At 33.3% G+C, this 23,699-nt stretch overlaps 5 protein-coding genes across 5 annotated transcripts; all 5 read right to left on the bottom strand.

Moving 5' to 3' along the window:
- Nucleotides 1-2,283: 2,283 nt before the first annotated feature.
- Nucleotides 2,284-7,161, bottom strand: LOC141482302 (uncharacterized). The gene is made up of 3 exons (XM_074175345.1): nt 5,948-7,161; nt 5,426-5,637; nt 2,284-2,289 (listed from the first exon to the last, which is right to left on the bottom strand). Exons 1-3 carry the CDS (start codon nt 6,258-6,260, stop codon nt 2,284-2,286), a joined length of 531 nt encoding a protein of 176 aa, XP_074031446.1. The 5' UTR covers nt 6,261-7,161.
- Nucleotides 7,162-8,077: 916 nt separating this feature from the next.
- LOC141483009 (transposable element P transposase) lies at nt 8,078-10,834 on the bottom strand. Its single transcript, XM_074177119.1, has 2 exons — nt 10,114-10,834; nt 8,078-9,806 (listed from the first exon to the last, which is right to left on the bottom strand). Exons 1-2 carry the CDS (start codon nt 10,817-10,819, stop codon nt 8,656-8,658), a joined length of 1,857 nt encoding a protein of 618 aa, XP_074033220.1. The 5' UTR covers nt 10,820-10,834; the 3' UTR covers nt 8,078-8,655.
- LOC141483032 (uncharacterized) lies at nt 10,834-12,921 on the bottom strand. Its single transcript, XM_074177196.1, has 4 exons — nt 12,643-12,921; nt 12,346-12,408; nt 12,026-12,148; nt 10,834-11,285 (listed from the first exon to the last, which is right to left on the bottom strand). Exons 1-4 carry the CDS (start codon nt 12,917-12,919, stop codon nt 10,837-10,839), a joined length of 912 nt encoding a protein of 303 aa, XP_074033297.1. The 5' UTR covers nt 12,920-12,921; the 3' UTR covers nt 10,834-10,836.
- Nucleotides 12,922-13,782: 861 nt separating this feature from the next.
- Nucleotides 13,783-15,492, bottom strand: LOC141483028 (uncharacterized). Its single transcript, XM_074177190.1, has 5 exons — nt 15,369-15,492; nt 15,043-15,161; nt 14,826-14,954; nt 14,574-14,690; nt 13,783-14,489 (listed from the first exon to the last, which is right to left on the bottom strand). Exons 2-5 carry the CDS (start codon nt 15,125-15,127, stop codon nt 13,783-13,785), a joined length of 1,038 nt encoding a protein of 345 aa, XP_074033291.1. The 5' UTR covers nt 15,128-15,161; nt 15,369-15,492.
- A 2,337-nt stretch (nt 15,493-17,829) lies between these two features.
- Nucleotides 17,830-20,028, bottom strand: LOC141483035 (uncharacterized). The gene is made up of 2 exons (XM_074177207.1): nt 19,884-20,028; nt 17,830-18,707 (listed from the first exon to the last, which is right to left on the bottom strand). The coding sequence occupies exons 1-2, from the start codon at nt 20,026-20,028 to the stop codon at nt 18,256-18,258; spliced, it is 597 nt and encodes a 198-aa protein (XP_074033308.1). The 3' UTR covers nt 17,830-18,255.
- Nucleotides 20,029-23,699: the final 3,671 nt, after the last annotated feature.

Genomic DNA, 23,699 nt, shown 5'->3' with positions numbered 1-23,699 from the left:
TATATTATTCAAATTGCTAAAGATTCTTTCTACAGAAGCATTAGAAAAAGGTAATATAAGTAGCAAGTTAATGACAATTTTCAAATTTTTAAACAGTAGTAAATTTGATGAATCTTTCAACTCATAAACCCTTAACCAATATTGTTGAGCAGTGGGGTGACCATCATTTAAATTTAAACCTTTGTGGTCCAATAAACTGTGTTGTCTCCATTCATTATCCAATTGTTGCTTGTCCACAAAATTGGTTAAGAAACTAAATCTCTTCAAAATAGGCAACAATGACTTGATTTCAAATTTCTGAGCCACACTTTGTTCAACAGCAGAAATTATTTCAAAAATTTCATCCTCAAATGTGAATCTACTTTTTATCTCATCTACTAATTTTATGTAAAATTTCAAACATGAGTTAAAAAAACTATCAAATTCCTTTTCACAGTTAGACTCATTTTTAACTTCTTGAAGAGACTCCTGTCCTTCAATGCCAATGTAAATTTCAGAAAATGAAAGAAAATAATGTGGATTTTTGTGATCAAATTTAAAAAGATCTTTTTTCTCAAAATGCTTTCTGTCTAAATAATTATTGTAAACAATTTTAAGGATACTTAATATTTCCGGTTTGAGTCTATGGAGAAGAGGAGTCTCACTTTGAAACAACGTATTGAAATCATTCAAAATATGGAGAATGTATACCATAAATTCCAAATATATCTTGGTGAACTTGTTATTTAGGGTTTCACAAATAGCATCCGTGGTATAAGAAGGATCTTCAAAGGCTATCTCACGAAAGTATGCTTTCAGGGGCTCATGTTGTTCTAAAATTCTTCGACAACATGCCTCAACTGATAACCACCTCGTTTGGCTTGGTAGAAGGATTTTATGGAGCTCGGTACCAAAAAACAACTGAAATTCTTTAAATTTCAATTGTCTGGAAGAACTTCTACTAAAGTGTGCCCCTATGTTTCGTAGAACATCTTCTACTCTTTTTGGAAGCTCCATACAAGCCTTACTAGCTGCAAGATGCATCAAATGGCAAGAGCATTTGATGCAAGCGATCTGTGGCAAATCAGCTTTCAAATGAGAAAATATACTATTCTCATTTCCAATCATAACGTTGGTTGTATCACTTGCCAAGCCCACCAAATTATTAAAAGGGATGCCTTTACTATACAGAGATGTTTTGAGAACTTTATATAAATCATCAGCCTTTCCTGACTCTACCTCCAACATATCAAAAAATTTGGTGATAACTCTATCGTCAATTTAAGAAAAAATTATAACTGAAAAGGCACGATGTTTGATTGTGCCTATATCCGTTGTTTCGTCCATAATGAGAGAAAAAAACATTCCAGGCTTTCTTAAAACTGCAAATAATTCCTCTCGGAAATATTTTCCTAAATTTTCTCTTATTATAGTTGTGGCTTTCGTTCTCTTACATGTTAGAGCCTTTGCAACAGATGAATCTTTGAAAATATCTGAACATACAGTGGTCAATGTATCCATTACTGTAAATGGTAAATTACAATAGGCCACAAAACCTGCAAGTTTTATTTCTGCATATTTGACAGCATCAAATTTAGGTGTTTGTGCCATTTTGGCAATGTCACTAATGTCAGAGTACATTTTGAAACTTGCCTGGAGCGCCAAATGTGTTTCTCACGTGACGTGACGATAAATATCATTTTTATTGGGAAATATGTCCATATTACACAATTTACAGAAAGCATACTCAATATTATTATCTTTGGGTTTATCAGATTTTTTTAGCCAATTTTTGAAACATTCCAGTTCTAACCATTCTTGACGGAATCTATAATATCTCTTGATTTTTCTTTTCCTTGAAATAATTTTTTCGTTAGTCTCATAACTGCTATTGCTGGTAATGTTTGATTCAATGCTTTCGACATCGGCAGACTCCTAAAAGACTTGTGTTATTAGACAATCGTCATATGAATCAGAGAAAAAATGTATACATACCTCTCTAGATGTTAACAGTAATAAAGAATACAACATTCATTAATACATGAAAAAAAACTCAATAGACAAAAAATAAAATCAAAAATTTAATTACAACTTACGACAACAAATTATAATATATTTTGTAGCAATAAAAGTACCTACAGATATGTTACAAATTTCTCCATATTATTAGTTTATTTTTGTTGATATTTCTAAAATTACCATTTATTGTTTTTAAAGTGTAATATATTCTAACTCGTAAATATAATCTTACTACAAATTCTTTGGGGAAATATTTACAGGGATGGTTAAAAGACAAATGGTTACTTATATCTAAAAGAGTATTGCAAATATTACTTTTAGTTGCGAATTTTTCAAAGTTTTTTTGAAATATTTGCTCTATTTTACAAATTAGTTCCAGAAACTCGTCATTAGGCATTTGCAAATTTCCGAAGGTGTCCTTATTCGCATTTTCATATGCCTTAAGAAAACAGTAAAAAGATGAATCATCTAGTTCATCATGGTCTTTACTATAAGTATTGCAAATATCACAAGAGTGGATTTTTAACGCTTTATTTAAAAGGTACCCACACACGTACCGTATAAATTTTTTTTGCAACATTTCATTATTTGAATAATGCATGCTATTTATTGCGTCTGTTTGTTCGGGTACTTTATCCGTTTCCTGAGATACAAAATCGTGTTTGCAGTCAGAAAGCCTTAAAAGCATCTGATCAGAATCTGCCTCACAGTTTTCTGTACCTGAATTAAGCAAGTTGACGCATTGCAACTTTCTAAATCTTCTGTGGAACTGTATTGCTGTTGGGTTAATGCAGTTCCCATTTTCACTTCTGATTTTACCGAAATGGTTCTCCAGACAGTCTTGGTTTAATCTTCGTGTAAGTATATAATCAAATCCTGCATTTTCCCGAAGATAGTAAAATAACTGAATAATACTGTTGATTGAAATTATAAGGCTTTTGATGAATTTAATTTTTTTGGTAATGCTCATATTATTTTTGTCTCGAATTTCAAGACTTTTAAAGAACGACAAACAATCCATTAGAAACTCTAATTGAAATGAGTTTGCTTTAAAAGCAGCATTATATTTTTTTGGGTTAAAGATTTGTGAGGAATTTAAAATATCAAATAGTTGATCTACTCTATTAACAAATTGAACAGTTTCAGTAGCTTCTGCGGGAAGGGAACCAAATCTAATATAAAAACTCATACCTACATGAACTGAGTAACTAAATACTTGGGTGGCAAGTTTTACCTTCATTTTTTGGAAACTAGTGGGATAAATATGAGAATCGGTTAATTTAGGTGCTGCTTTAACAGGTAATTTTTTATCTAACTCATAGAAGTCTTTAATATATTGCCACGAAATTTTTTTACCATTAACATAGAAGTCATATGCCATCAACATATTTCTCATAGCTTTCATAATATGTGGCACATCAAAGATGAAAAAGAGATACTGGTTTTCTAAATAAAAACCAATATTTTCTGGAGATATTTTTAAAATATTTGACAATTTGATATTGTTGGACCCCATATCACAAGTAACTGCACAAACATTTAATCCCACATTTTTTAATTTTTGCACAGCTTCATTTAATAGGTTATGTAATAGGTTAGCAGGACAAGAAGTATGACATAAAAAATATGCTATTGGCTGTTTCCATTTGGAATAAATTCCTCTGACCATAAATACACTGGCAGTTAAAGTTGGTTTGAAAATTTTCTCCCCTGTATCACCCATTGCTAGCCCAATGATATAATCTTGATTACGCTCATAAAATAAATTGGCTTTTATGGACATTTCATCGAAGCACAATAAGCAATATTTGCTTTGGGCCTGAAAACTGTCAATCTTTTTTTTTAATAAAATGAAGAACTCGGGATTATCTAACCCTGGTCCTATCCTAACTGCTCTGATTTCTTTTAGCAAAGTGTTAGGCGAGGGAAGGCTATATTTAGCCATCAAGTATTTTTTATACACTCGGGGACCAGCAAAATATATTGACAGACATTCAATTTTTAACTCTTTGCTATAACGTCTACCCTTTGGATGTTTATTCGCCTGTGATACTTGCATATTAACACATTTTGCAGTTTCACAAACTACACTTAAACGATTTGATCTCCACTAACTTTATTGAAAATAATCATAACATGTTTCGCTAAAACATTAGCTTTTTCAAATGATTAATACATCCAAGCATCCTTACATTCATATTTATATACTACAGGTAACCACAATCGAGACTACCTGTAAGAAATTACCTGAATCTCTACATCACATACCTGCTCGATTATGCTTACCTAAAGCAAATTGCCTACCATCTACATCAATAATAATTCTTTATGGGTTTTTAAGAAAACAAGTTCAATAATGGTGATCTATTCAAATCTAATTGGTCATTCATTAGAATATTTGAATTTTTAAGTTTATTAATTTCCATTGCTTCTAAATGATTCAGTTTGAAACCTTTATTTTCAATGTGCAAAATTTCGAATTCTTCATTAAAGATGTGATTTTCTTCTAGAAGATGATTTGAATACGTTGAATTTGTTTTCTTGTTTACATAGCTCTTATGATGTTCCTGGATTCGATTCCTAAATGTCCTGCCAGTTTGACCAATATATACCTTAGGGCACGTTCCACACTTTAATTTATATACCCCTGATTTCTCGAATTTAGATGTCTTATCTTTATTATCAGGGGTATATAAATTAAAGTGTGGAACGTGCCCTAAGGTATATATTGGTCAAACTGGCAGGACATTTAGGAATCGAATCCAGGAACATCATAAGAGCTATGTAAACAAGAAAACAAATTCAACGTATTCAAATCATCTTCTAGAAGAAAATCACATCTTTAATGAAGAATTCGAAATTTTGCACATTGAAAATAAAGGTTTCAAACTGAATCATTTAGAAGCAATGGAAATTAATAAACTTAAAAATTCAAATATTCTAATGAATGACCAATTAGATTTGAATAGATCACCATTATTGAACTTGTTTTCTTAAAAACCCATAAAGAATTATTATTGATGTAGATGGTAGGCAATTTGCTTTAGGTAAGCATAATCGAGCAGGTATGTGATGTAGAGATTCAGGTAATTTCTTACAGGTAGTCTCGATTGTGGTTACCTGTAGTATATAAATATGAATGTAAGGATGCTTGGATGTATTAATCATTTGAAAAAGCTAATGTTTTAGCGAAACATGTTATGATTATTTTCAATAAAGTTAGTGGAGATCAAATCGTTTAAGTGTAGTTTGTGAAATTACTATGGATCTTCATCAAGTAACGGCCGAATCAATCAGAAAAAAAAAAAAAAAAAAAAAAAAAAAAAAAACATTTTGCAGTGTCTGGATTGCAAAATTTGAATGTTAGGGACATATATTCCTCCAAAGATATATTGTCTAAGTCGTTAATTTTTTGACTCTCAAGTACCAGAACTCTTTCTCGTAAATATTTGTTTTCGGCAGTTATGGACTTGATGTGCTGTCTGTATTTAACCTTCCTTGGGGTATCGAAGGATAAATTGGCTGACGTTTGGCTAGAATTTGGAGATGTCAAAGGAGGAGTAACTGTGATTGGACTCACGGCGATTTCATGTTGAACCTCGGTTTTTAGTTCGGTTTCAACTACATTTGTCTGGTTAGCTGCAAAAATACATTTTATTTAACAAATAAAAAACAACTTAGGGGAATATGTACTCTTAAGCAAGGAACAATTTATTTCGTAGATTTTTTTATACTGGGCGGAACAAAAACTTTAACAAAACTTGACATGTACAGATATCATGCGATTTTTAGCTCATTTTAAAAGGTTAAAAAATCAAAAGGTTTTAGTCTTTTAATAGTGGGACAATTAAAATGAAAGCACTGTACAGTTATTTTTGGTTCACCCTTCGTTTCGCCCTGTATACAAAACATTAAGCTTTATTTTAAATTAAGAAACTATTTTTAATACCTGAATCAAATAGTGGAGGTGGAACCCCGCCTGGAACTATAACATTGTCATCTAGAAGTAGTATTTTTGCAGGAAGTTGCAAGGGCGGTGCACTATACGAATGATCAGTTCTGGAAGTACCCTCGAGAGACGGGAATAGGGTAGGAATTGCAGTGGTTACTAATCGTGTATGAAAGTGACTAGTGAACATCCTCTCTTCAAAATGGATTTCACATATCGAGTAACTTCGATGTAAGTCGATTAGTTTTCCGAACAGGTCCTCGCGATTGGCTTTCATTGCCCATATTCTGGCTCTGTAAATAAATAAAAACATTTTTAAACAACACCTCTATTTAGGGTGTCCCAGATAAGAATGAACTCTACAGGGATCTCATAAACGATTAGAGCTAAAGAGATGTTCAAATTAGGAAAAGTTGCGCCTCACTGAACCCTGCCGGATGATGTTTTAAAATTTGGAAAATTCTCATTACTTCCGAAGATATTTGGGAAAAACCGAAAATTCCAATTTCATTATTATATTTTTCTGATAATTTAAAACAATAAAACAAAATAAATTTCACGTTTCATAGCCACTTTTTAACCCAACGTTTTCTTCCTCCGCAGTCATCATCAAATATTCGGTTTTTCCCAAAATATTTTCGGAAGTATTCGAAATCATACTGTAGGGTTTAGTGGGGCCCAACTTTTTCCTAACTTAAACAACTTTGTAGCCCTAATGGTTTACGAGATCCCTGTAGAGTTCATTCTTGTCAGGGACAACCTGTATTCCTATTTGCTTCATTACAATTAATAGTCGTTGATATATATATAAAAATAGTAATGTAGGAAAAACAAGGAAAAACACCATAGAAAAAATATCATACAAAAACCCCCCGAAAAAAAAAAACAAAAAAAAATACCCCATTAAAAGAACACTACGCTTTTGCATACTGTAAATTCCCCAGAAAAAATATACATACTGCATAATGTGTCCCCGCATAAGAAATGCACACCACTTTTTCTTGGATATAAGGGCATCTTTCGACCACTTGAACGTGGATCTATTTTAAGAAGAGGCAGGTACTTATTTCGAGAGCTGGGTGATATTTAAGGTTTTGGAAGTTGACGCTTTGACCAGCTTTGACGGTAATTTATCTTATATATTCCCAAACAATTTTACGACAACACGGTATAATCAAAAGTTTACTTTTTATTTACTTAAATATGCAAAAAAATATAATGTAAGAACTTACCGATTCGCATCCTAAGGAAAACGATAGAATTTCTTCTTCGAGTTATAACCTTTAATATAACAGTTTCGCACTGCACAAACATGATGATGTCCTGATGGTTTTTTGTCACTCATTTTACTACAGTTAAAAATTCAAAAATAAAACACTATGTTCAAAAGAATCACAAACAAAATGCACAAAATTATACACCCGCCTATGACGGCTAAACGTATAATAAGTAATACTGATCTCCCGACTGCACGCCATAGACGTCTTTTCCCCTAAGAGGCGGGGCATAAAGCCTGCGCGAGGGGATCGACGCAAACCGTTCCCGCCAAGAGAGTGTTTTAGCTGTATAGTAAGTAAGCTGTGCTGGAAATTCGCTATTACTCACAAAACACTGCAGAAGGGTAAAATTACTTACAAATCCAGGAATTACTGGCAGATTGGCAACCCTGCCACAGACTACAGAAACAAGTTTAGATAGGCAACTGTATACTTGTAGATACAAAATACTAATGCCCCACAGGTCCGTAGCGGATGTTACCCGAACTACATAAAGAAAACTGTAATCCCGAGTATTTGAGGGCGGGCTTTTTAAAAGTTCGCTCCAATTTGAATAGTAAAATTTTAAATGTATGCACATAAAGTCAACATCATATGAAAGTTCCCTCTCATAATAGATGTAATTGAAATTTTACTTATGAATTGTTTGTATTTAAAAAAACAGCTCAAATAGCAATTAAGTGGGGTTAATTTTCAAATTTGTTAAGTAAAAACCACCTGAAATAAAATTTCGATTACATTTATAATTGAAGAAAATTTTCAAATGGTGCAGCCTTTATAGCTGTCAGTATCTCGCTCACTATATTGGTCTCACGAGCTTCTAATGTTTGCACTTGTAAATAATATAAAAAAATGATTAAATGAATATTTATTGAATGGGAATAATCCTAATATACATACAATTTAAAAAATAATACAAATGAAGACATTAGTAATATATACATATATGTCAATAGATAACTTATAAAGACATCATCAATATATAAATACGTCCGTAAACCTAATGTAAATTACAAGACTAGTTTTAAATTCTTTGTTTGCACATCTTTTATGTGATTAGGTAATCCATTGTATCCTTTCAAGCCCTTATATAATAATGATTTCATTGGCTTAGTAAGATTGTACTTCCTCTTGTTTGATAAATATGATATTTAAAGATAATAAACTTATGAAAGTATTCAGGTAATAAATTATTCAAAACTTTAATAGTAAAAATTATACATGTCAAGTATAACCTCTGTGATATTTTGATAATTATAAGGAGTTCAATGTGAAACCAATTTTCCAATCCAATAATGACTATCCATTGAAAGTATATATATTGGTCTATATTAACTATCTTATAATATGGTGTAGATAATAGTTACTAGTTTGTTATTCCAAATTACTACCTAAAATAGATTTGTTTAAGATTTTATATAATCTATAGTTTCAATTTTTTCTTTTCTTATTTTTTTCAAATGTTCTTCGATCATGCACTTTAATCGGATCTATATATGCTTTGGGAGGGTTTTTGGATAGAAATTTAGAAAATTTTGTGTCAATTCCCTTTGCAATTTTATTAACACTTTTAGTCCACCAAAATAAACTACAGCGAATTATAATTTGATAAAGTTTTTTGCCTGTATCATGTTGAGGACAATTAAGAGGCTGAAAATACAATTTATTTGTTAAAATGTTCTCCAAACATATTGAAATATTTTTTGCAGTTCCTAATCGAGGAATAATGTAGAAAAGATAATTAAGAGACTGGCTAACTAAGAAATTCAAACACTGCCCCGGTCGAATCAAATGACCTCGTTCATACTGTCGAGCATCTATAAAATCGTCATCCGACTCTGAGTTATACCTAAATAAAATATTTCTTTTACAATCATCACAATTATTAATAATTTTGGATTTTAAAAGAATTCTACCTATTGACCCACTCATGTACTTCAATGTACATCTTGCCAATTTTGTTTTACCAATATGTAAATTGTCTGGTATGCCAGGTACTAACAAAGTAGAATAATCTAAAGGATGAACCCCAGCAACATATTCTCCGCACAAAAAACTTCTTAAATCATCGAGAGCTCTTGTTGACATATCTCTTTCACAGTTTGATCCTGGCGAGTGAGCAGACATGAAATTATTTGCTAATAAAGTTTTGAATGAACTGATGAAATGAGAAACATCAGGTTTTGTATTTCTAACTCCATGACTTCTAATGTAACTAAAAAAATTTTCAAGTGCATCTTGATTGAATGCTGCCGTTAATATATATTTGAAATCGAATTTAGTTAGGGGAATATTTTTTAAATACAAAAATCCACGCAAAGTAAAATGTAGATTTTTCAAAGTAGGAGGAAGTATAAATTTATTTTTCTGTAAAGAAAAATATCTCATACGTGTTATAAGTGGCAAAGCTTCTTTCCAAAACTTGGAATGTCCTGAATTACTAGTAAGTGCACATTTTAATCTTTTTGCCTCTGGTTTGGATTTTCTTGAGACATTAAGACTGTCAAACAGCTCATCCAAAAATAAAATTAAATCGGCAGTGTGCTCTGCTTCAGCAGGTAAACTATGGTTGTCTTTGATATCTGAAACAGAAATATAAAATGGAATCAAGATCATAAAAGAAAAAAGTAAAATCTACTAAAAATAGGAGGATTTATTGACATTATTGCTACATAAATAACTTCGAAAGCCAAATAAACTAACAGTTGATCACAAAAAACACAATATGTGCCTCATTTGGATAAGAAAAGAAATAACTTTACAACAAAATGTTATCACCTTTGAGTACTCCTTATGAAAATGATTAAGGTTGTTAATATAAAATGCAATGATCAATCAGTATTTATTAAATAAGCACAATTACAAATAAAAATAACAAATATATCTTACCCCAATGTGCAATCCTTTTCATTAAAGATCCGATAGTGTAGCTGAAAACTTGAGTACAGGTTTTAACTTTCATTTTATTCATCTTTGATTTATAAATATGAGCATCTGTTAATTTGTAGCACATTCTTAAAGATGGTTCTGACGAATCGAGTTGATAAAATTTTTCGATGTGATTCCATTTTGCCACTTTTTCAATCCCATTTTGTGTATAATGTAAATTTTTGTTTATTAAATTGTTTCTCAGTCCTTTCAAGAGATGAGGCACATCGTATAATGGTACAACTTCATGGTTGTCAACCAAAAAACCAAAATAAAGATTCTCTGTATTACTTCTCAAAAAAACTTCTTTTGTTTCTTGAAGAAGCATATTGATTGCAGACGCATTGGTGGTGCCTTGGTCACATACCGTAGCTATAACATTCAGCCCTATGATAAAACATTCTTTAATGATGTCTTTGATCAGTTTCTTCAGTTGTAAGACTTCAATTGGTCCATTGCTGAAAGTAAACACTACCGGCTGCTTCCACTGTTTATACACCCCTTTGAGCATGAAAACATTAGCATGATTTGCTAAAACTGGGTGTCTTTCTGTTCCATAGTCTTGAAACCCCATAATTTCATCATCCTGCCTTTGGTAGAATAAGTTGGTATCAATCGACATCTCATCGAACATTAAAAGACAAACTTTTTCTCTAGCATCCTTCATTCTTTCAACTGCTTTCTTTAAAGAGTCAAATATTTGCTGATTAATGCCTGGTTTGAAAGGTATTTTCTCAAAAGATTTGTCAAGGTTCGAGGAGATGGTAAAGCAAATATTTTGCATAACAATCTGTATCCTTTCCCACTTGCCTTATAGAGACTTAATGCCAATACTTTGTCTTCTATTGTATATCTTCTTGCCTTTGCCCTTTTCATCTGATTGCGGATTAGACTTTCAATAAAAGTATATGTTGGATGGTTCACATATTTGAGAAGACTCTCAAAATTTGGTGAATTGGCAATCTTAGTGGCATTTGCAAGACGTTCCTTGAAGCTTATTATTTGTTTCTGCATTCGATTCATTTGTGTGCTCCACGTTTTTACTTTTTTATACAAAGTCTTTGCTTTTGGGGTTAGTTGGATAGCCCGGGTTACATTCACTTCTCTCAAAATATATTTTCTTTTGCTAATACCTAAAATAAATTTCACATGACAATGAAAAAAATAATTTATGTGGATCTTAAAAAATATATATTAAAAATTATGATTGTAAAAGTAATAGATTTGAGTATGAGAACACCAGCTAAATGTACCTAATCGTAATTTGTTAGTGCTATATATTGTTTATCTCGATTATAATATTAACAAATTCTATATAAGTCTATCCTAACATTTCCGTTATTAACCTATTGTGTTCCTGTACAAACGACGAAATACCTAGTTGCTTGCTACATATTGTATAAAACTCTTCATGAGAGCATAATTTGATATATCGTCTTGATTAACTTTATTATAACAACCACATCATAACTCAAATAAGTGGAAATATAATTATACTCAGAGCTTCATATAACATATCCAATTCTTAACTAATTGTCCGTTAGAGATAAAGTTCAGTGGAGACTGCAGTGCAATTGTCCAAGTGATAAAAGTTGAAATAAGGGCCTCAGAATACTCTTTCTAAGCCCTTAGTTACTCTAAACATGAACATTAGTTTTTTATAACATATCTGGAATGAATTGAATGTTAGAATGTACCTACCTGAATGTAGGTAATGTTTGTACTGCCTAAAATATATTAATTTTGAAATGTAATTTCTAAATGAGATATTCATTACAATGATTAGTTGAAATTTTTTCAAATTCTCATTGAAGTAGTATTTTTTGAGATTGATAAAAATTGTTCTGTTATATAAAAATATTAATTTTCTCACCTCTTGGAAGAGCAACAGGTTTGCATAATGGGGAAGATGGTCTAGTAATTTCATCTTGTAACTCCTGAAAACTTGAAGTTGATGGTCCTGAGTATATAAGTTCTTCATTTGTTGAGGAATAATCTGAAGAAATTCCATTGAAATATTAAATAATGTCTAATATAAAAAAAAATAATACATTAACTGTATTAAATTCTGAATAAACATCTTCATTCTTCTGGTTGAATATATAAACGGAGCAACCAATGAGAGAATATAGATATTGAAAATATTATAGATATACACAATATGGTACAAAATGAGGTATATTATATTTTTACCTGGGTCAATTCCTACTGGCTCGCTTGCACTCAATTCCTGGTGATCTGGTTTTCCTTTGAAACCTTCAACAAGATTGTAGGTAAGTGATAATAATAATAATAATAATATCAAATGTGAAGTAAAAATAAAATAAGTTTATTAAATAATATAATATATGAAATAATAATATAATTAAATAATATATCATTAATCATATATTATGTAAGAATAGTTTTACAGCTACTATATATACACTGTATTTTTTGTAAATGCAGAGGAATAAAATGAAGTGAAGGTACATTAATCCAACTTATTACCTGGTATTCTGAGGGATGGAACACCACCAAATTTAAGTCCTCTTTTGGTTCCTGGCACCATACACTCCGGGGGAAAATGTTCATGACAAACATGATAGGAGTTGTAGATTTTGTCTAGAGAAAGATTTTCGTAATTATAAGGTTTAATTCGCTCGATCCAAGTATTGAAAACATCCGGTTGATTTTTGGGAAAACGATGTCTTTTACTATCCCTATTAGTACAGCCTGCGACGCAACAACTCCTACGCTTTGTTGGGGGAACATAGTTCTCATCCATTTTTTAAATACAACTTGCACAAAACAATTGGTATTAAATAAGTTTATAACTTGTGATCAACATGTACTGAAAATAAAATGAGTAATGACAGAAATATATTTACCCAGATAATTAGTCTTTCAGTGCTACCATCTCTAGGTACCTGAGAATATAATTACACTCATCAGCACCCCCTGTCGGATGTTTCCCTAATATTTACATTTTGGCGGGAAAGCGTGTGTTACTTTTCTATTGTTTACAATCAGTATTCTGTGGACTGCCCCCAGCGTTTCCTAACCTGGAGACTGTTCTCCGGGCATGCGCCCTTAGCCCTATATCAGTGGCGTAGCAGCCACATACATTACAACTGTAAAATTGAAAACATTAAGTTTTGAAGTATAGTAGAATGTTGATGTGTCTCCTTTGGGGCATGGTAGCACTGCCTGGAGGTCAAAACAGGCTACTACATAATTTTTATCAATTTTATGTTTGTCTTCAGATTTTTCAATCCGGGACAGATCTTTTTCTGATAAATGGGTTTCATAATCATTTGTTAAATGCTCTTTCTCTTCAACAGAAGCATTGGTGTAGGAAACACAAACTCCACATTGGTCTTTTTTAGGCGTAAAAAAGGAAATATTGATGACGGGTGAATATTTGATGATAAATCAAGTACTTCCCAGCAGGTGAGTTATTTTCTGCACATACCTTAGCGTAATCCCTGTGTAGATCACCTAAGGACTTACCACCTCGATGTATTCACGAGTAGAACGAGCTCTCACGTAGTGACTTTCGATTCTTGGTATGGAGTCGATATGGTGTCGGATTCCCTCTTTTATGCTCGCTTCCAGTTTAGGATGTTTACCATGCTATCCTCGGAGATCCTATGCCACCATTCCTCCACATGTAGCCTGTTTGTTCAATACAGTTCTTATCGGCCTATCTGTTATATCCAGAGTAGATCTGAAAAATGATTTACAAACTCTAACAATATTTCCATTAACTGAAAAATGAAATGAATTATTGTCATGTCGATTAGAGTTACTCCGCTGGTATTGGTATTTAGGTTTAACAGGCTTCATGCAGGATGATAAATAGTCTCGTTGTCGTTGTGAATCACCAAGAGCCCAATAGTTAGCAAAAATGTTTTTGTGACTCTCTTCAGTAATCTTTGTTCTGCAATTGAGTCTGCAGCTTTCTTTGCAGGGAGGCTTCATCTCTCTTGCTCGGATCACTTTTTTGGATTTTGAGGATGACACATACTCGACTCCGGAATTTCTGGCTGATTTGGCAGCAGTTTTTTTCCACTGGGGCTCATTGCGCTTACGTTTCTTAATTCTCTTAACCTTTGTTGTGCTTCCATTTTCAATTTCTTGAAGATTTCCTGAATATCTTGTGGCCTGCTGGGAACCCAAGGATCCTATAGCTAATGAATCGGCGCTCACTGACTCGCTCTGTGATGAACTCTCGCTTTTTGTTTCGGATGAGTAGTTCGGATCAACATCTGTATCATCAGAATCGAAAATGCCTTGCACAGCTGAACTGTCCCTATCTTCATTTTCATCAGAACCGTTGGAACTGACCGTGCTCTCTGAAACAGTAATAAAGCCTGATGAGTAGTGAAGCACAATATGCATTACGACAGAATCACTAAACTAAAGAAAGTCCCAATTACCAATTGCGGGTGTCATGTCGTTATCCATAATACTGTCAACTTCATCGATAGCGTTACTAATTTCGTTGGTGGTATTGTCCAAGGGCTGTAATTCATACAAACTAGTATAAGCATGATCTGGAACAACACAGGGAATTCAAATAAATCCGACAAATTCGATAATATGGATTACATATAAAAAACTGACTCTCGTTGCTTATAAAAGACTTTCATGAAATATAAAATTAATAGAATGTTTGTGTAGATATTTACCACTTCCAGAAATAATATAATCAACCACATTACGGTCAATTTCAGAAGCAATAGTACTCTTATCAATGAAAGTGCCCTCAGCATTAATTACAGATTGTGAACCGTTATCGATACTCTCGGTAGCGCAATCTGCAACAATTCAATGCAATATTAATTTATTAAATAGTTAAAAAACATTTACTGAATATAGTATGAAAAACTGGATTAGTTTGCTGACCTTTCACAGTCTCAAGTATTTTCCATTCTTTTGTAGGCTGCTGTAAGGCTAGTTTCGTAATAAGTTTCCCTCTTTGGCAAGGCATCTTGATGATTAAAAGATTTTGAAATGTTGCATAGCTTCAAACAAAACAAAAACTAATTAGTATGTAAATGTCATAATTCGAAAAACAATTTCCTGATATTTGTAGAAAAGTGACACATCCCCAAATGTGAGGTTAAAAAACAGTCACAATTCAAATATTTTATAGTTTAATACAAAGAATAATGTCACAACTTGAAGAAAGCCACTTTTCTGTAGATGAGATGAAACTGAAATACACTTACCTTCACAGGAAAAATGAGATAACTTGAAATAAGACTTTCTTCTACAAATGAAACCAATTAGTATTAACTCATCTCTGAAGGAAAGATGACACAATTCCAAATACGACGTTTTTCCATAAATGAAATCAACAAGTAAAAACTTATTTCACAAGGAGAGATGACACAACTTGATATAGCACGTTTTTCTATAAAACAATTCACCACTAGCAACACTCCACCACCGTATCTAAATCGCAACTGTCGTTTTTCTATAAACATTCTTGGCCAAGTTGGTCGGGGAGGTTAGGTGACACTATTGCTTTCTAGTGGTAAGTTGGAGAAACTATAAGTGTGTCACTTTTCCACATAAATATACTAGGTTTTAGTGACCTTTTCATTATACTAACTCGAAAATTCCAATTTTTCCATTATGTCACTTTTCTATCAACGGAGCGATATGTAGGAAAAAAATGAAAATTATTTTTTCAAATGAAACATATTTATTAGTTTTTACTATCAATAAGAGTGGTGACAAATAACTTAACGTAAATAAATCATTTATGTTTATAATAGAGCAAACCGTTAATCACTCATCTTCTTCGCTTTCCTCATCATAGTTTGGTTCTGGTAAGCGGTCTGCAGTAACAGTTTTATTAGTGGGTACATTTCTATACCACATGGCCACTTCTTCTGGTTTATGTCCAGCGTTTACTAGCTTGACTATGTCAGCCTTTTTCTGTTCAGAAACAGGGCGTAAAGTCTTATAAGCGGGTTTCAGTTCTACAGGACGGGGCGCCCCTTACCAGCGACAGAAATCTTTTTATAATCTGATGTATGGCCATTCCTTTAAAATAGTGTTTCAGGGTGGTCTTTATCAACTTTCATACTTTTAATTTTAAGCCACGAAACCGTATCACCATTTTCATCTTTGTTTCGGTTTTTAATAGTAGCTGAGGCCAGGTCATGCAAATCATAAAAAATCATTGAATTTGAGGACATGAATCTGGTAAGGCCGTTTGGTTTTATGTTTCTGTTGTCTTGAACTTCGAGCAGATGTAAAAATGTCTATCCAATCCTTCATTGAGACAGCTGATTCATACTTCTTAGCTGATTCAATGGCCGAATGCATGGAATCACACTCCATGTATGAGTGCCCCGTTTCTAAAAATTTAAGCTCTATTGTCTTCAAATCATTTATGTTTTGTGTGTTTTGTGTCAGAGAAAAGTGAGATTTCTGAGACTGTAGAAGGAAGAGATTTCAAAAAATGATACAAAATGGATCCTATTTCGTTACTACCCCTTTTGCCATGTAATTCTTTCCACGTATAACAGTAAGCGGATTCTCCATATCCAACATAAATACATAATATAATTGTATATACAAATTTTTCTTGAATGATGAAATAAAGACACACCTGAATACGGCAATTGCAGGACACTTTGTAAATCAAAAGTACAAGTAATAAAAGATGGGTCATCTTTGCATCTCATTTTATCAGTCTCTTTGGCTTCATTGCATTGGTTTTTTCTAATTAAGTGGAAGGTATATTCACTTTCCAACTTAGCTTTATCAGTAGTAGAGGCTTGCTCGTATCTGGTAAATGTAGCACAAAGTTATTTTTTTGGTTCAAAAAATGAGAAATTATAATTATTGCAAAATATGCGACGGTAAGTTTTTTCACTCACTGTCTCAACATTATTCGATTGGCTAAAATCGTGTTTATACAATGCATACATTTTCGAAATCGACAAGTTACTATCTAAATACAATTTCTTAGAAGATTGGCGTACGTAATGGGATTCCATTACTGGAAAACTCTGAATGTGCTGCCCTCATTTATCTTCTCCTGAGAAGCAGCCAACAGAACTATTTTTGATCGCTGTATTAATGGGGCCATTTGAAATACATAATGTTTTCTGGAAAAACGGAGCACATACCCTGTGCTTGCCACTGCTATTTATCAAGAAATAGGTTTTTGACACACTGCGAGGCGTTTTAGGCACTACTCACACGGGGATACTGAAATCTGCGATACTCAGAGATTTGGATACTGAGAGACCTGGATACTCCGATACTGGGAGACTCAAGTTGCCTGTCATCCTCACACAGTCGCGACTCGGGCTAGTATTTAGTTCCCTTCAAGCTGCCGAAGAGGTGTTTTGTTGTCGTGGTATTGTTCTTGCTTTATAGTATGACTAGTGATTCAAGTAGTGATGAGGACATCATTATCCATTATTACAACCGATATAGAAAAAGGAAAGTGAGAAAGATGTGGTTACACCCCTACATAGAGAAGAACATGAATTGCCGATTATTCGTTGCTGCAAAAAAATTACAGGAATCAGATTCGAAGTTCCTCGCATTGTACAGAATGAGAAAGAAGACTTACCAAAAACTGATGCAGCTTATTGCTCCAGCTATTCATTATACCAACACAAACATGCGAGAATGTGTGAGCCCTGAGGAACAAGTTCTTATTACATTGAGGTAAGTGAAAGTGACAAAGTACGAGGAATGTTATTTATTCAATAGCTACATCGTATTATAGTTATTATTTAACAATGTACATGTTTTTATTATTTTCTCTTGCAATTTTTGGGAAATATAAACATATCAATTTGAAGGGTCTAATACCTCGCGGACTACGTCATAGTATTGTTGGGAAGTAGCCAGTCCTATCTCCTCCATCGTTGCTGTTTGTATCGTTTGCAAAGTGTGCATGGGTACCGAGGAACATGGAGAGGAAGAATATGAATAGGGTGAAGAAAAACCCATTAGAGACTGGTCCTGTGTTGACCTCAGCTCATCAATTTGGGTTTCTGTCAGTGGCTCGATTTCGGGAAGTAAGCTATCAAGAAATAATTTTTTTGCATCAGAATGTCTTGCGTGATTGTCAAGTTTTCGCCTTTAGGCGTCCATATAATCTTTGAATGACTTGTCAACATCTGTGAGCGTCTGTTGTTTACGTTTATTTTTAAACGCCGGAGTGCTCACAGAGTCAGTCGTTGAAGGTGTACAATGAGGTTTAATTAGTGGAGGAGAAGCACACCGATTGTAGGAAAGAGGGGGTGGGGGTGGAGGTGGTGAGTGTGAATCTTCTTCCTCTTCAGGCAAATGGTGTTGCTGAGATGGGTATTCAGACAACTGTTGAGATACGTCAGATCTAGATGGTGGTACAGTGGGTACTTCAGGCAAATTTCCTTCAGGCTTCCCCACTGTTTGTATATAGGGAAGTGTAAACTGCATCGCCTCTGACAAATAGTACGGTTTTGTCGTGTTTCCTGAACCTGACGGTGGTGGCTTCAAGCGGCGTACAAAAACTGATCGCAGGTTTTTCCACTTCTCCTTGCACTCTGCAACTGAACAAAAATTTAAAAAATGAGGACTGCTGAAAAATATTAGAACATAAATAACCAATAAGAATAACATGCTGAAAGTATTATTTTATCTTATGTAACTACAGATACATGAACATTATTATCGATCTCTTGCAGGTATCTGGCTACAGGGTGTACTTTTACATCGCTGGCATTGTACTTTGCGCGAGGACAGAGCACCCTTATATACATCGTACGTGAAACTACCCAACTCATTTGGCAAGTATTGAATCACACCTACATGCCAATTCCAAACGAAGAGCAATGGAAAACAATTGCTCAACGTTTCTACACACTGTGGAATTTACCTAATTGCTTGGGAGCAGTGGATGGGAAGCACATCCGCATCGAAAAATTACCTGGGACAGGTTCTACCAATTTCAACTATAAACAGTATCATTCCATTGTACTACTGGCATGTAGTGATGCCGATGGTTTTTTAACCACCATTGAAACTGGTTATGCAGGCAGAAACAGCGATGGAGGAATATTTCGTGCATCAGTTACTAAACAGTGGATTACACGTGGCCTATCACACTTGCCATCACCTTCAAGACTACCTGATGATGAAAATGAGTGTGACTTCCCGTACTACTTTGTTGGTGATGAAGCATTTCCATTAGCAAGGTACCTGATGCGGCCCTACCCTCAAAGAACTCTTGATAACACAAAAATAATTTTTAACTACAGACTGAATGTGGAATGCGTTTTTGGAATGATGACAAAAAAATTTCAAGTCTTGAGCAGTTCTATTCGTTCCCGAACCACGCAGAGAGTCGTTGACATAATTAAATCAGTTTGCATTCTGCATAATTTCATTCGTAGATGTGAAGGTATTCAATATCATAGTGATGAACCACAATAAAACTTCACCACTTCTACTACTCTTGTCCCTTCAAGGAGAGACATCATACTGCATTCTCGGTCCACTGCTTATGATGTGAGGAACTATTTAGCAAACTATTTTCTAACGCCACGTGCTTCCCTCCTATAGCAATGGAAATTTTTAATTGTTTGAATGTGCATCATTTTACTCTTCATCTCATTTCATGAGAGGAATTTCATTGTATTCTTTAAAGTACCTAAAATAATATACCTATATTGTTCTATGGGTTCATAAAATACATGTATTCATTTTAACAAAAAGGTGGAACTTACTTGATAGATTAACATTCTTGGCTACTTCATTCCACGCCTTTTCCATAACATCTTTTCTGGAATATTCTTTCAGTCTATAATTATAAAGCACAGGAAACTTCTCCACTTCGCCGACAAACTTTACGTTGAACGCTTGCTCGTTCATCGCGATCACACAACTGAGGGATTAGGAGACTGGCAAGCCGAGTCGCCGTGTTTCTGCGTCGCGACGTTGCCAAGTCTTCGATACTGGAATTTCCCCATCTGAGCAGCAACGTATAAAAACACTTGCTGGGTCTCCGAGTCGCTGCGTATCTTAGTCGTTTCGCGACTTGAATATCCCCGTGTGAGTAGTGCCTTACTCGTTTTAAGAACCTTCCGACGTTTCGGTTCTTCTACTTGAACAAGCTTCAGAATATAATCCTTTTGCCCACTGTAATTTTTAAAACCTCAATAAGTTCTACAAATTGTGATTCTTTCTTCTTTTGTGAAATTAACATTACATTTGAATTTACATTTTGTACAGTCAACAGCTTTAGGATTCTTAGCTGGACATTATTTTGTCTTATTTTTGTAAGGTAGACACTGAGATCTTTGAGATTTGGTAATGTTTACCTTCCATTCAGTAGAATTATTTTTTCTCTTTCTTGTCAACTGTTTGTTATTACTTTCGATTTTGTAATATGAGAAACCAGTAATATCATCAGATGATGACCAATGGAAGGTGGGATCATTGTCTGAAACCTCAGAAAAATCATCATCTGTGTCTAAACCATAATCTACGAGCTTATTTTCATTCCTCTTCATCTAAAAAAAAATTAAACTGCCGAATTAAAAAATTTATATTTTCATTACCATTTTAAAATGTCAAAACATCTACTTACCTCGGCATTAGTATTTTGTATTTGTGGATCAGAAGTTGCCCCTTGTAGAGGTTGTTTGTCCCCATCATTTTTTATTACAGACTCAAATCCGAGTTTTTCAAAAAAAATTGATCCTCTTCAGCAGTAATTGTAGTTGACTGAAATACTACAGTAAAATTATTGTAACCTAAGTAATTCTATGAATAAATCAAAGCTTAGTTGATTCCGCTGTTAATGTTGTTTTAATGAGTAAAACTTACATGGCTGAGGTCTAGTTCTTCATTCCAGTCCAAAGATATACTGTTCATAATCTGTTCTTCGTGTATCATATTCATAATTTTCTTGGCCCTAGATCACATTTTTGTTATTTTTATTTTATAATTTTCACTTATTCACACCGAATAACGTCCATAGAATAACCTTAGAACACCGTGAAACTTCAAACGAATATTTCCATAACAAGGTTATGTTCACTAAGTGTCAAAACTCAAAACATTAGACGATGTAAGGCGAACGTTGGCGGCTAAACTCACTGAGTTACTTCAGTGACTTTTTCTTGCCGGGATCACATGCAACTATGCAATTGATGAATTCTTACAATTCTGATAACTGTTGTGACGCGGTTGTCGTAGATAATGAATGTTTCCAGGGAAACCTTGTGAAAAGATAATGTACTTAGTGAGTATATGTCGATTATGATAGTTTCTGTACTTAGTGAGTTTTTCCTGTCATCCGACGATATTATATTCTCTATGTTCACGAAAACACTCACTCATGTGCATCCAACTTGGATGTTTTTGTTTCAAACTACCATAAATGATAGATTTTAAATTTTGAATAATTTTTGTCGATAAAAAATTTGTGATGGTTTCACTGAAGACTGTCAAACAAATTATAGCAAAGTTTTGCACCAAATTTATTGGTGTCTTGAGTGAATTTTCTTGTTGTAAATTACAACTTTTGTAAAAAATTAATAACTTGTCAACATTGTCAACGTCTTCATCTCCTTCAAGGCATTGTTGACATTAATGACAGTTAAATTTTTTCATAAATTTTCTTACCAAGTACAGCAAAATATACTGTTGAACAATTTTCTAAATTAAATTCTTCAAAGAAAGCACAATGTTGTTTAGATTGATTCCCATTTGAACTTTCACATAATGAATCATCTGAGTCTATTGTCTAAAGAATATTTTCTTCATTTCTGGAATCAACATAATCTATTAATAAATTTCGAAATATTCATTTCCTTTGTTTTTCGAAAAACATATGGATTACAACTTTTAAAATGAATACTATTCAGCGTATCCAACAAATTGTTGATAGTATTTATGAAAAATGCTGTGTTTTCTGCAGTTGAGGAAACAAGTTCCCCACTTCTCTGCAACTTTGATGGCAGCTGACACACTATGACTCAGAAGTTGAGCAGCCAATCTAACATTCATTTTCTCGAATGCATTTGGAGAAAAATGTTTATCAGTTAGTTTCAAAAGGCATCTGCCAGTTTTGCTACTTTTATCGATTTCGTAAACCTTCTTGACATCAGAAAATGTTAAATGTTTGTTTATCTTCAAAAATGAAATACTCATTCAAAAAATTATTTCTCAAGCACTTTAACAAATGTAGGGCATCCTGTATAAAATAAGGTCTTGTATGTGATACATTCAAATTTTTATGAAACCGTTGATTTACTTTTGATAAATCACATACCAGCCCTATTGGATTTAGGTTTGCACATACGAGTTTATTCAAGCAAGTTGGGATTATTCCCTGGAGATCTTTTGCATTTACTCCATCATGAGTTACAAAATATGCAAGGGGCATTTTCCAATTTGAATAAATTCCACGAATCATGATAACTAGAGCGAAATTTGCCGGTACATGTCTACTTCCCAGTTCATTTTCTAAATCTACCTTTGATTAAATATGTTTTCTCATTGTAATCTACTTTCTTTTTTAGAGCCATTTCGTCAAAAATTAGCAAACATACTTTTTCTGACGGTTTCATAGTTCCCGCTTTCAAAGACAATTGTGTGAAAACCTTTCTGTTGAATCCTGATTCACATCTGAAATTTCCCAACCATTCTTTTATTGTGCAAATTGCTGGAAGGATTATCGCTTTTTGTCTCATAAAGTTGTATGCTGAAGGGCTCTTATAATATAAGGATATTGATATTTTTTTCCAATAATGTCCATGGTGAACAAAATTTATGTCTCACTTGCATATTCAATAATGTCTTGGATTAATTTGTTGGAGCATCTTTGAATAAAACCTTAGTAGATAATTGAACTTTCATGATTTTTTTCTTCAATTCGTTCAACTGGGTTTTCAAATTATTTATTTTCATTCTTGATCTGGATAGCATTAACTTCAATTTGGCATTTTCGCTCTCAAGTGAAGGTTTTTTTTTAATTTACATTCATCAATGGGTAGATTTTGAAATCTTTGGAAATCACTGCTAGTGGAGCTACTCTCAATGATATTGTTTTCAAAAAGACTTCTGTTAATGACTACATAAAATTTTGAACACGAAGCCACATCTAATGAAGGCGGGCTATTTCCACACAACTACTTTCTGAAACAAACTTTTCCGGAACAGCATCTACTGGCAAGGTTCTTGCAGTTACTTGATCAGCGGAAAAATGGTTATTGTATAAAAAATTCTTCCGCAAAGCCTTTGGACTAAATATTTTATAATAACAATATAATAATAACCTATAATAACAATTAAAAAGTGTTATTTACAAGAAATTGTTCTTTTGATATAATGTGAATATACAGGGTGTTTCTTAACTACGGTAAGAAACTTCAGACGGTCGTTAGGTCGTTTAAAAAAAGTTCTTACGCACATATGTCTCAAAATACAATTCAATATCTGATCATCAGTTTGGATTTAGAGTAAATATATCTACCCAAGATGCAATATTATCCTTAACATCTGAAATATCTTCAGCGCTTAGTGAAAATAAGCCG

The sequence above is a fragment of the Leptinotarsa decemlineata genome, unplaced genomic scaffold, assembly GCF_025532065.1.
Source record: "Leptinotarsa decemlineata unplaced genomic scaffold, Ldec_3_MD MMD2_P_RNA_scaffold_14, whole genome shotgun sequence".
Lineage (NCBI taxonomy): Eukaryota > Metazoa > Arthropoda > Insecta > Coleoptera > Chrysomelidae > Leptinotarsa > Leptinotarsa decemlineata.
The sequence above is the reverse complement of the archived record's forward strand: the minus strand, read 5'-3'. Positions and strand labels throughout refer to the sequence as shown.